Source organism: Neophocaena asiaeorientalis, unplaced genomic scaffold (genome assembly GCF_003031525.2).
Source record: "Neophocaena asiaeorientalis asiaeorientalis breed wild unplaced genomic scaffold, Neophocaena_asiaeorientalis_V1.1 scaffold136, whole genome shotgun sequence".
Classification (NCBI taxonomy): Eukaryota; Metazoa; Chordata; class Mammalia; order Artiodactyla; family Phocoenidae; genus Neophocaena; species Neophocaena asiaeorientalis.
Window position 1 is genome coordinate 8,629,490 of NW_020185333.1, and position 13,810 is coordinate 8,643,299.

A 13,810-nucleotide genomic window follows, 5' to 3' on the forward strand; every position below is an offset into this window, starting at 1 on the left:
CAGGCAGGTAGTCGTGGAAGAAAAGTGCTTGGAGGAGCATAGGTCTTTGCAGTAAATGCAACGAGCAGTGAAAAATTTCTCTGCAAGTAACTGAAACGATGAAGTGCTATGTATTCTCTGTATATCTATGTAAAAATTATTTCTTTACAGGATAGGAACCATGTGGATAGCTTTGCTTCTTGAGTCTTTTTCTGTAAAGAATAATAACCAGATCAATAAAGAATCTTTATCAGGTAACATTTTTTCTAGTTCTCAGAGAATGTAACTTACCCTTAATGGGAATTTGGAGAATTAGATGTACTGTGACATCTCCTGATCTGATTGCTACGAACTGTGATGCACTTAGTTTGACATGAGGAGTTTTTTCTATTCTGTCCGTGATCATTTTTGGATTGGTGTTACTCCGTAAGGTTCAAATTCATGACCACGTGAGGCTCCATGACTTTTGGGGTAAAAGTCATGTTATTTTATTAAGAATACTGGCTGCATGAAAATCAGCTTATGACTCTACAGTTTCTGCTTTTTCTCCTTCAGTTAAGTAGGTAAGAGATATAAAAAAGAATCATGAAATTAATAAGAAAGGGGTCTTAAAATTTACATGTGAAAGTGCATCTGAATTTATTGACGTATTTTAAGTTATTTGGCATCTATTGAGGGAGACAAAGAATTGACAGTCTAGCAATGTCATGGCAATATTCCAGTATACCTGAAGTATGGTCTAGAAGCTTCTGCTTAGACACTCAAATTTATTTTTAAAAAGCCTTTACCAGGGGAAGCATAAGTCCCCACTCCTTCAGTGTGGGCTGCACATGGTAACTTCCTGGCAAAGAGTACAGTAAGGAAAATGGGAGAAAAAGTAAGTAGCTTTGTAGTGTAGAAGCCTTGACAGTCAGTACCTCAGCCAGGTAATCAAGGTCAACATCAACAGTGATGAATCCCACTGATAGTGTAGACCCTTGATGTGATGTGGTTAAAGTGTTACTTTACCAACATGGCCTTCCTTCCAGAAACACACAATGCTAGTCTAATCATGAGAAAAACATCAGACAAATGACAATTTTAGTAAATTAGAAAAAAAAGACCTTCCGTGATGTAACTAAGTGTGAACATGACCACAAATTTATTATCACATCTCAGTTAAGGACAGAATGGCTAAATCTTTCTCACTATTGCTAGAATTGAAATTAAATTGTCAGTTGACATTGACTACTCTTACAAAGGTAAGTAATGTTAGGGGGAAATGGCTTAAAAACAAGCTTAAAACTCCTTATAAATACTAGCACTAGGAAACAGATGAATATCAAAGCATGCTAGATTAATGTAGTAGGTATAAAAATTAAGCCTAGGTCTCCAAAGAGGTAGGTAGTAACTTAGCCTTGAAAAGGAAACTGCTTGATATTTCAGAACAGAATATTGTTATCCTAGTGAGGTTATCTGGTTAATTAGGATGGCTTTTATATCAAATAGGAATCAGGTTATGTCAAACACACACACACACACACACACACACACACTTCTGAAACAGGGTTACACACATACGTACAAATCAAAGTACTTGTTGATGGCTTTTTGGTGCTCTTTTATCTACCAGATAACATGGAAACCCTGTAATAGCATAGAAATCTATCAGAGTTTTAGAAGTACAGACTTTCCTAGATTTAATTGTTTTTAAAGAAGAACATTTAACTTGAGGATTTATTTTCCATGTGAAGGCTTGGGGGAAAATATCTGGTCTTAAACCTGTTTATTTTAAATACACAAATTTTTAAAAATCCTTGTCTGATTTAATTGGTTTATAGGAAAGTAGATTATGCACTGGATACGTATTTTATATGGAACAAAATGATTTCTAAGTTCTAGAATGTACTATAAACCCAAAGACCTAAGGAAATTCTATAATACAGATAACCAAGAGCAATGTGCGTTACTGCATTGCATGTTTCTCATAAAATGTAGACAGGTTTCTAGAAAAATGCCTGCATTTGATTGGGTTTTTTTTTGTTGTTGTTGTTGTTTCTGCGGTATGCGGGCCTCTCACTGTTGTGGCCTCTCCCGTGCGGACCACAGGCTCCGGACACGCAGACTCAGCGGCCATGGCTCAGGGGCCGCCCAGCCACTCCGCGGCATGTGGGATCCTCCCGGACCGGGGCACGAACCCGTGTCCCCTGCATTGGCAGGCGGACTCTCAACCACTGCGCCACCAGGGAAGCCCTTGATTGTTTTTAAACTACCCTTTTGCTGGTTTTTTCCTAGACCCTTTCTACAATATGTAGGAGAAACTAATCCACTTATTCTTCACATAATACTGCTCTTGAGGGACAATGTGAGCTCCTTCCATCTATTAATCAGAGTAAACTAAGTGAGTTTATTTTAACAGATGTGCAATGGCAGATACATTCTCAAAACCAAATGTCTTAAGAACTGAAAGGTATGTACTTTACACCTCAAATAAACATCATTCTCTTTTTATATTCTAGTGCACTGACAGGCAGAATTCCCCAGTCACATCACCGGGATCCTCTCCCCTTGCACAGCGAAGAAAGCCACATCCAGACCCTCTCCAGATCCCACATTTAAGCCTGCCACCAGTGCCTCCTCGCCTGGATCTAATTCAGAAAGGCGTAGTTCGGTCTCCCTGTGGCAGCCCAACTGGTTCACCAAAGGTAAATCAATTTTATTAGAAACATAGATAATAATTTTATGTGATGATTATTGATTGCTCAGGTTTTTAAAATTCCGTTACTCATATTTCTTATGCTCTTGTTTATGAACAACTTTGATGGGTCTCTCGTTTTGTTTATAGTGAGTCCACTATCATATTCCTTGCTTTATTGCTATAAAAGTTACATGATTATTCAGAGAGGGCACATGTCTGTAACAGCCCCCTGATTTGCTAAAATAAACAGCAAAGTAAGTATAGTTATTCTGTAAAATGGATTTAAAAGGTCATTACATGTATTAAAATAAATTGCATGCTCTTATTAAATGATATTTTACACTCATTTTCATAGTGTCTTGACAAGAAAAATGTTATGAGAGTATATTTGCATAGGGCTTAAGATGTGATAGACTATCACCCAAGTTTCAGGGTGACTCAGAAGAGGGAATTATATGTACCTTTTATACCTGAAGGAATTAATTACGAAGAATTACAGTATTTGCAAACTAATTGCATTACTGTTTAATATTAAAGACATAATTCTATCTGTACATCTGAGCCCACAGTTGTAGTTCTGTGCAGATTTTTTTCCAAATTTGAAAAGGGAATATTTTGCTTTATTAAATATAAGATTTTAAATATTAATCCCATTTGGTAATATGTGTTACGGTCTAAAACTATTTGGAAGCACAGTATTTTAATAGTATTAGACTTTTCTACATTATAATTAACATGGTTTTAAGATCATATTAAGACTTTTTAGGATGTTATTTAGTCAGAATTATGTAAACACACATTTTTTTGCTAATATTTTCAAACAATGAAAGGGCAAATCATTCATCAGATGAACTATGTAAATGAAAATAAAAACTGTGAAAGTTACATAGATTCAGTTTAGGAGCTTATACCTTCATATTTCCACATAAGAATCAGACTGATTTTTTTTTTTTTTAAGATCCATAAAACTCAAGTAAGGTCTGTAAATAATGCTGCTCTATTATTTGTGAATTTTCACTATTCTGGTAATAACTGTTAAAGAACCGGAGCACTTTTCCCCCTTGTCACTTGCTCTGTATTATAGAGGTGAACACAAAAATAACAAAACCAACATTTTCAGTCTTCCAAAGAAGTTACAAATCAAGGTGCTCTTTTAAAAAGTAAAACAACAACAACTTTGATGGTTTCTGCTGTTTCTCCTAAATCACATAAACGTGCAAATAAAATAATTAATGACATTATTATTTTAATGTCAGCCAGTCAAAATCACCATATAATTTTGATATTCTGCTATGTTTCCTTGTAGTCCTTATAATCCTAACATTTGAGTTTACGTATTCATTTTCTACAAAGAAATCTTAATATATTTGAGTTTTTCATTAATATTTTAAACTTTCATTAGTTGGTGATAAAATAAACTCATTAAAAGATGGCACAGGAATCTAATAAAGCCCTACTATGGCTTAGAAAACAAAAGCAATAGTATACTAGTCTGGAAGTCATTTCAGTGCATGGAACCTCTTTTAATGTTTTTCCTCTTGTGTTTCTTTAGTCTTCTCCTTGCATGGTGAGAAAACAAGACAAACCACTCCCAGCACCACCACCTCCCTTAAGAGACCCTCCTCCTCCTCCACCTGAGAGACCTCCCCCAATCCCCCCTGACAATAGACTGAGTCGTCACTTCCTTCACATGGAAAGTGTGCCTTCCAGAGACCAGCCGATGCCTCTGGAAGCCTGGTGTCCTCGGGATGTGCTTGGGACTAATCAGTCAGTGGGATGTCGCCTCCTAGGGGATGCCTCTCCAAAGCCTGGAATCACAGCGAGTTCAAATGTGAATGGAAGGCACAGTAGAATGGGCTCTGACCCAGTGCTTATGCGGAAACACAGACGCCATGATTTGCCTTTAGAAGGAGCCAAGGTAAGAAATACTCAAAGCTGAAGCTAAATAATCTGCTTATAGTCTTCTGATAAGAGGTAGTATAAAAGTTTGAGCGGTGTTTTTTTCGCCTAGTGTGACACTTCCCTGCAGGTCTTTAATTATCTGCAAATTGTAAATAATCAGAAGCTCATTAAAACTTGAACCTAACAGAAGTCAGGAAGAAGGTTCTAAGTAATGATTTAATTTTCATATGAAGACACCAGACAATTTGCCAGAGATTTAGTTCACCTTCCCTTATTTCATCTGCAATTTTTTTTCCTATTAATGTTGTCAATGGGAGAATCAGCAGTCTTTTTTAATTTAACTCTCTTACTTCTATCTAATATGAAAAGAAAGTTGTATGGTTATAGCATATCATCAATCAGTCATTGGAGCTATTGTTGCCTGGGACAGCACACCTTAGGCAGCCAGGTAGAATGAACTTCTCACATACATAAAAATACCAGGTCCAGTTCATTGTTGGAAAGCAAGGTCTTTCTCTATAAAACTGAAAGACTGTCACACATGTTGAGTGCTAACATGAAGGATATTACCACTGTCATTTATATGTACAGAAAAGATGCTTAAATTCTTTTCTGCAGATAATTAAAGACCTTACAGGGAACCGAAGAGGCAGCAGCAGAAATCATTGAGTTTCAAACCTTCAGTGGGCCCCTGGCAGAACTATCCTGTAATGTTTTCTGGTATTTGTGTCAATGATATTTTTGACTCAGATCAGATCGTCACCATCTTCCTTCAGCTGAAGGAGGCTTTGCCTCTTTTGAAGACTGTAATATTTAAGTGTTCCCATCTCTCTTGATCTTAAGTTGTTATTTTAGGGGAGTAGACTATTCCTTCAAAATAATAGTTTGTAGTTGGTGAGTTAATCAAGAAACAAAGAAGTGTGAAGAATGACATGTACTAAATTCCTGTATGTGTGTACACACATGCGTGCACATGTGTGAAGGAAAACTCTGTATAAGATTTAGTTATTAGTGATATTCTAGGGTAGCCAAGATAGCAAGAGTCAAAATTGTCTACTCAGGCATTCAAAACACAGGGGAAGAGTGGTGGTGGTTTGCCGTAACTCTTTGTTAGTGTCTTGTTGGTACCTGCAGGCTTTCATCTATTATAAATATGAAGATCTGTAAAGGTTTTCTTCAAGGTCATGCAAAGGTGATGTAAATGGAAGAGAAAGCACTTATAAAAGCATTTTTATAATGTTCTCTGAAAATGGGGAGCTTATCTTCAAAAGTATGTTTCTACAACTTAGAATCTTGATCAGAAGGACCTGCCTTTTTTTTTTCCAGTGATATTTTCTTCCCTTTAGTCTCTATTACTTTTCATTCATACATGATCACACTTGCCTTAAGGAGAGTGTTCAGAAGAGCTCCGACATGAATGGTTATATCTTAGCAACATATTACAATTTATTTCCTGAATGGACTTAGAAATACATAAAATATAATAATTATCTTGGGCAATTCACTGAAGACCTCTTGTTTCAGGGTTCTTCTTAGATAATATGTTATACAGTCTTAGCACTAAATAAACCTGCCCTTCTAAGCCCTAGAATACAGGCTATTAATTTTTGTATGGATGGTGGTTGTTATAATTTCTTAGGTTATAGGTATGAAATTTTATTTTTATAATATTAACTATGTTATTAGTATTAGTAGTGATTTAAGTTATAAAGATTCCTTTACATGTTTTCTATGTGAACTTTCATGTCTTGATCATTGATACATGTTAATATCCCAGAGAACATTGAGTAAAGTACAAAATTTATGTCTTATTGAAAGCTGAATTTGTTTAGCTCTATCTAAATTAGGCTCATTAAAATTCATGAAGGTCTAATCTCATATGTTGTGTGTATTAGCATTGCAATGCTTATATTCTCAAAGTTAATTTCAAGTTACAACTAGATTAACATTTTTACCAAAATTAGACACCTAATATTTCTCATTTCAGTATAGTTGTTTGACTTTTAAGGCAGATTATAAAGAAGGATTTATACATAATGTATTAAACGCTATAAAACAGACCATGTCTCCCCTTATTCTCCTCTTTTATTATCTTTTGAAGGAAAAATGGGTCCACTTCAGTAGACCACAAGGTATATCACAACTGACATAAAATAGAAAAAGCCCAATTCCTCTCTTCTTATTTCACTGTTGGGAGACTTAGAGGCTAGCTTCAACCGATGGAATACTGCGTCCATCTAGGATCCTGTAATTCTCAGTCTCTGCCTGATCCTGGGTTGGAGTTTGTTTCTTTTCTTTTCTTCTTTTTTTTTTTTTTTTTGCCGTACATGGGCCTCTCACTGTCGTGGCCTTTCCCATTGTGGAGCACAGGCTCCGGACGCGCAGGCTCAGCGGCCATGGCTCACAGGCCTAGCCGCTCCGCGGCATGTGGGATCTTCCCGGACCGGGGCACGAACCCGTGTCCCCTGCATCGGCAGGCGGACTCTCAACCACTGCACCACTAGGGAAGCCCTGGAGTTTGTTTCTTAACTTACGTCTCTGTAGTTCCTCAATCCAGATTGATTTAATTACATATTTGTAAGCACTTTCTACATACAAGACTCTCCTAGTGTTCAGGATAACCAGAATCCCGATGTTCTCTCCCCTTTCAAATTTAACAAAATGTTTTTATAGAAGAGGAACTGTTTAGCTCCTTTAGGCAGAAGTAAAAATGATAAGGCAAACCTGATAGCTGCATTTTAACAAAACTAAAAATCTGATCAACATAGATCCACCAGGCTCTGGAATCAGACCTGAGTTTTACTTCTTGCTCTAGAATTCACTGGCTTTGTGGATGCAAGCAACTTACTACATCTATGCCCCCAATTCCACTTATTTCCCTTACTTTATGAAATGAAATAATAATAGGACCTAGTTTCTAGGAGAATAGTTACCCTCCAAGTATCTAAGCCCCCATACCCCTTGGTTATGGAATAAAACCAAACTAGATGTGGAGTCTTAGTATAAGTTGTAACAGTTCATTTTCATTTAAAATAGTTGTCCTTATTTTTTTTTTTAATTTAAAACCAAAATCATTATCTCTTTCTCTCCTTCCTCTCTGCTTTTATTTAGCATAGTGGCTAATGAATACTCAGCAAACACTCAATAACTGGGTTGCTGAGTTATGATAGTTAGGTTGATGACAGAGGGGAAAGAGTATATGCATGCTGGGGTTGGAGGTGGGCAGGGGTAGGGCAGGAAAGGACTTGGAGGAAGAAGATGTCTGTGGTACGCTAGGAGCGTAGAAAGTTTTTTTAATGTATTTTTCCAGCACTCGCCTTCAGCCAAAGGTAAAATGTAACTTTCTTGTTTAAAATAGGATTTTTTACTCTTTTAGAGAAGTAGTCATTTTCTATAGATAGATCACATATTCACAATAAGAGGGAAACAAGGGAGAAGGGTTGAAGAAGAAGGGGAAATGATTTTGATTTAAAAAGACTTGTATATTAATGAAAATGGTAAGTGTTACAATATATTCTCACCCTCCATACCTAGTGTGCAGTCTTTAAAATTTTTTTTTAAAAAATGTTATCATGCGAATAAAGGGTATAGGGATTTAGATACTTGGAGGCTGATGTGTTATCTTCACATAACCCGTCAGTCTCTCCAAATGTAAGCAAATACATTTCTGTGTCAAAGAGTAACAACTATCGTTCAGACTTGTTTTCATTAAAGGAAATATCTCAAATTAAATATCATCTGCCCATTTTAAAGATAAGAAAACTTAGGTGAGTACTAAAAGTTTAACATTAAGTGTACTATATGTAACACCATAAGGGGAATTCATGAAACTAAACATTCTATAGAGTGAGGACTTGCTGCCCTTTGTTGTGTGTCCTATGTCAGTGTGCCAGTTCCCATCATCCATTAGAACCATTTGCCCTTTTTATTTGCATCTTTCCTAGATAAATGGTAAGGGAAGCAAGGATAAATTACATTCTAATTACTCTATTTGCTAACTGTAAAGAGCTCTAAGAAAAAAAGCCCTCTAATTCATAATTAAAATGAAGTGTAAGAATTCTCTGTGACTTTAATTTACTCCCATTTCTCTTCTCCCTCCCACCTAGCATAATCAAGTTAACTAAATTAATACTTTACTTTTTAACATGAACCTGAAAGCTAAGAGTTGTTAGGTTTATTTACCTTGTTTTATTTTATTGGTAGGAGATTTCTTTCCTATAGGACTGTTTCCATTCCCTCAGATTCTAGCCACATTATAAACCTGTTCCGTACTTAATACTTTGTTGGCTAGATATTTAGTTATTGTTGTTGGTTTGTTTGTTTTAATTATTTTATTGCACGAAAATGTTTTAAAATATCATTGGAGACTTGAAATGTATCTCCTTATATCTAGATACTAACACTGTGTCCAACTATATTTGTTCCTCTTAAAAGATTAAGAATGCTACTGTTTCCTATGTGACAGAAACGATCTCTGACTTATGTTACTTCAAGTGACATTATTCTAAAATGACCTTGTGTACAATAATCTCTTGAAGATGTTGCTAGATAAATACATAGGATGATTCCTCTTTTTGAGATTGTGGCTTTTGCTATTTTGGTGGAGAGGCACATGTTTATAAGAATGAACTTAAACTTATCTGTGAATCTCAGGTGCTGTCTTTCAGAAAATAAGTCCTCTGTGTACACAGGTTTCATTTTTAATCTAATGTTTCTGAAGGATAAATTACAGTGATATTTTTGGTGTAGTGTATGTGTGCTCTTACATGTGTGGGATGGGGGAAGGGGGTTGTGTTTGGGGTTTTGTAATTAAAAAGGTTTTTCTTAATTGTGCTAAGATTATCACAATTGTGTTTGTTTTCCCTACATCTCAAGGGTCCCAAATGCTTTAACATTAAATTTTAGACAATATCTGAATCATAGGAAGATATTTCAAACTTAAAAATTAGGATGAAATGTTATCTTGAGGCATGTGAAAAATATTAATACAGGGTAACCTAGAGTTTATAATAAATTTTGTGATAACTCAGATTATACTTCTTCCACAGGTAGTATAAATTCCCCTTAATGTATTCTTATTCCTTCAGCCTCTTTCAGTTAAACGAGTAGGATGTTCAAGACACTGTGGCGAATACAAAATGAATCAAGCACAGTCTAGTGAGGATGAGACAGGTATATAATTAAGGGATGAGGCATAGGCGAAGCATCCAGAATATATAATGTGGGATGCCCTAGGGGGAGAAACATTCCAATTGAGATGCAGGGTAAAAGAAGGAATAAAGAAAGCTTCGTGCAAGACGGATCTGTAGACATTAAAAGATCAGTAGGTGGGGCTTCCTTAGTGGCGCAGAGGTTGAGAGTCTGCCTGCCGATGCAGGGGACACGGGTTCGTGCCCCGGTCTGGGAAGATCCCACATGCCACGGAGCGGCTGGGCCCGTGAGCCATGGCCGCTGAGCCTGAGCGTCCGGAGCCTGTGCTCCGCAACGGGAGAGGCCACAACAGGGAGAGGTCCGAGTACCGGAAAAAAAAAAAAAAAAATCAGTAGGTGGTGGTGTTGTAGACATGACAGGAAGGAATAGCATGGAGGTGGGAAGGTAAGCACAGTGCAGGAAGTCAATTTTGGACAGACTCGGGCATACAGAGAGAGTAAGTACGGTAGGTAAAACTATGGCAATATAAACTGAAAGCAGTTACGGAGTGGAATGTCTCATATTCTATACCAAGTTATCTTTAACTTGGTAGACAAAAAAGAGCTTTGAAAACTTTTTTGGCAGAGGAATGATAGGATCAGAATATTTAAGTTGGTAGCATGTCCAATGGAATTGTGGTAAATTTGCAACAGTGAACTAGGAAGGCAGAAGAAAAAGATGTTTCCTTAGTTGAGAGTTTAAGAAGGCCTGAATCAGTGAGATTTCAGTGTGAACTGCTTCAGTTGATACTACCAATCTACACATTTGAGGAACTACTGTTTTCTCCTATTTGCAAAAGGCTTTGCAGATTTCCAGAGGACGTAAAATATTTCTTTTTGGCTCAAAAAGTTGTGACTTAACTGCAGTCTCTAAAGTAGTTTTAGATAAAATGATTTTGTCTGATGAAACGGATGCAGGTGGGAACATGGAGTTCAGAATGAAATAATCGTAAATCTTGTCTTCCAGTCGCTTTAGATGAACAGAAACATGAACGTCATTTTAGTACCTGCATTTTTAGGTCCTTTACAAACATGTATGTATGCACATATGTAGTATAATGTAAGTCAGTCAGCAGTCAATGTTCATTTGAGCCCTACTGTGTGTAAAGCATTGAAGGAATGTCCTATAAAATGAGGAAATCAGAGTCTTTGTCCTGAAAAAGATTCACGTAGAACTAAAACAACAGAAATTGTTATTCCCATAGCTCCCTTTTATTTTATAATTGCTGAAATTTTACTAAGTATCAACAGTGCATTAGATACTTGCTCCTATTAAAACAAATAATTGCATATAAATCCATATTACATTTCCCAGAATGAATTTTAAATGTGTTTATGACAGAAACATCAAGGAGATTTGATTGCAGAAATCATACATTGTATCCATTCTGGCAACAATTGCACAGGACTCAAATTAAGGATGACTTTATATGCCCATTATACAATGAGCACTTGTGATTTGACACATGTATTTGTTGGTTAAAAGGGATTTTTTTATGTTAGAGGTTTTCATTGAACTGTACAATAATTAATATCTACTGAGACATTTCTTTAGCAAAATTGAAAAAACTCTGCCTTGTTTTGTTATTTGGTCCATAGTCAGAAACCCTAAGAGATATTTTTGTCATAGTGTATCTCTAGTGTATTGAATCTCATGAGGAATCAAAGCTATAGCACAGGACTTGTTTTTAGAGTGATACTTTAATGCTATAAAATTTATATTTTGTTGCTTTAAATTGCAAACATTGATATATTTCAAATGGATTCTTTAAACATGTTCCTTTTCTTAAGTTGCTAGGGAAGGGTATGGCCTTTTCCATTTTGCACTCTAAAGCTTCAACACCATTTTAGAACTGAGGGGTGAAAAAAGAATTGGTAGGTCATTGATTGGGTTACCTAGAACTATTCAAGTTACATCACATCCTTTTTGCCACAAATCAGCCTACACCTCTTAAATATGAACTAGTAAAGAGTTTGGGAAAGAGCTTCATGATAAAACCCTAATGATTAAAGGTCTTAAAATATGTTTAATCTGTCTTTGCAAAGTTACTCTTTTTTTCTTTTAAGTTGCTTTCATTTCAAGTTGTTGGATTAGTTAAGAGCAGTTGTTAGACAGTTCCCATATGTAACTGAGCAATCTGGAAACCAGAATTTCTGAATTCTGAGTAAACACTGGCTCTCTATGGTACCTTATGAGCAAGGTAACAATTTTGGTTTGTGTTGTTCACACACCAAAAATTATATTTAAAATTGCTTGCACTCTGAAAGCCAGACCAGGTCTCTAGTTACCAGTAGTGCTAAAGCTTCGGCCTTGAAAGAACAAAGGCGTTTCTGATTATACTCGTGCATTGTTTTATCAAGAAGTTTAGACATGTTCTGTTAACCCCAGAGAGAGATAATTTAGAACACTTTTATTTGGGAGGAATTGAAATAAGAATTGCACGAGTACTGCTTTTTTCTTTATTGAATCCTTACAGAGAATGCTAGCTTTTCAATAAAAACTGATCATGTTTGGGGACTTTTACTATTTACCTAGCTATCTATATGATTTATAGAAATTATAGCATCTCCTCTCAATATAAGAGAGGTTGAATCAGGTTGTATTTTATTTTTTCACATAAAAAATGGTGCTACTTTCGGGTGGTGATAAATAATCACGATGGTGCTCCTAACTCCTAAGTAAATTATATGATATTTCACTTGTTCAAATAAACTGAAATTATATATTCTCTTCAAAATTATAGATTGTCTAAGAACTGTTACTGTTTTAAGGTCCTCCAGAAGTTAAATTCTAAACTAACCCTTTGATTTCCTTTCAGGTCTTTTCCAATGGTCACCTGGGAAGTGAAGAATACGATGTTCCTCCCCGGCTTTCCCCTCCCCCTCCAGCTGCCACCCTTCTCCCCAGCATCAAGTGAGTTTTACTGAATTTGGAGACCAACTCTCCATGCATAAAGTTGTTATAAAGAGTGGTTTTGAGGTTCTTAGTACAGAAAGTACAGGGGTGAATATGCATCAGTAAAAATGAACCAGCTGGATTTTTAAAGTACCAGAAATCGAGATCCTTTCTGATTCTTTGCTGATAACTACAGCATTTTTGAGACTTACCTGCACTCTGAGATTACACATAAAGCAACAGAGAAAAAGCTAAGTCTTCCCTGCATCCAAGAAGAGGCTCAAGTAGCACAATGAGCTCTCCTTTCCAATTCATGTCTCTTCCTTAGAGGTATCACATTTATCCCACTACCCAGTTTGACATGATAAAATAATCTTTGGTTCCTCCAGTTTTCTCATTTCTCAAATCCGTTCCGCCACTAAGTCCTGTTGATTGTTCTTTTAAAGTTTTTCATATTCAGCTAATCTTCCCCATTGCCCTAGTTCTGGCTTATAACGGGACAACTGAAAGAGCCTTCTACCTGATCATATGATATGATCTCAGAATGGAATATCAATGGATTTTAAAGCTAGAAAAATGAGTTAAACTAGGTGTCTCATTTGAAAAAATGGGGACACAAGAAGCATATCAGACAGTTAAGGGATAGTGTCTATCCAAATCAAACCTGGATAAAACCGTCTCCTGATGGCCATTTCCCTACTCTATATTAAATCAGGCTGCCTGTCTTTCCTCCAGTATATTTTATTCAGGTAGCTGATTTAATTTAAATTCTGCTTTCCCCAGATCACTTTCCTACTCAAAGCCCAACATTGTTCTTTCTTTCCTTCTAAATTAATTCTGTGCTCTCCTGCTATATCAGTAAGATCCACAGAATTTTACCCAATTAAAATATCATTCAGGAATTCTAATGCTTGCCCTCTAATCTTGTCTTGATTTTTTTTTCCTGGTTTTTTGAGTCTTTCATGCTGTTCTCTCCTGTGCACCAAGTTTTCAGAATCTTTATTCTGAAGACCCATGTCTTAGGCTCTATTTCTGTATGAAAACTTCTGTGACTTCAGTCATAATGATGGTAGTAAGACTGATTCTCATTCCTCCTCCTAGAGTTTATTTTCTACACATTTAATTATGTACTTTGCGCTACTGTTTTCTAATACTAAAGTGCCTCTC

General features: G+C 36.2%; 1 protein-coding gene across 2 annotated transcripts in view; it reads left to right on the top strand.

Annotated features, from left to right (window-relative positions):
• The window catches only part of CBLB (Cbl proto-oncogene B), a 208,584-nt gene that overhangs the window by 152,905 nt on the left and 41,869 nt on the right, over window positions 1-13,810 (top strand). For both annotated transcript variants that reach the window (XM_024735359.1, XM_024735360.1), the window contains exons 11-13: window positions 2,478-2,663; window positions 4,209-4,574; window positions 12,567-12,661. In XM_024735359.1, the coding sequence (XP_024591127.1) occupies window positions 2,478-2,663; window positions 4,209-4,574; window positions 12,567-12,661 (647 nt within the window). The remainder of the gene's footprint in view (window positions 1-2,477; window positions 2,664-4,208; window positions 4,575-12,566; window positions 12,662-13,810) is intronic.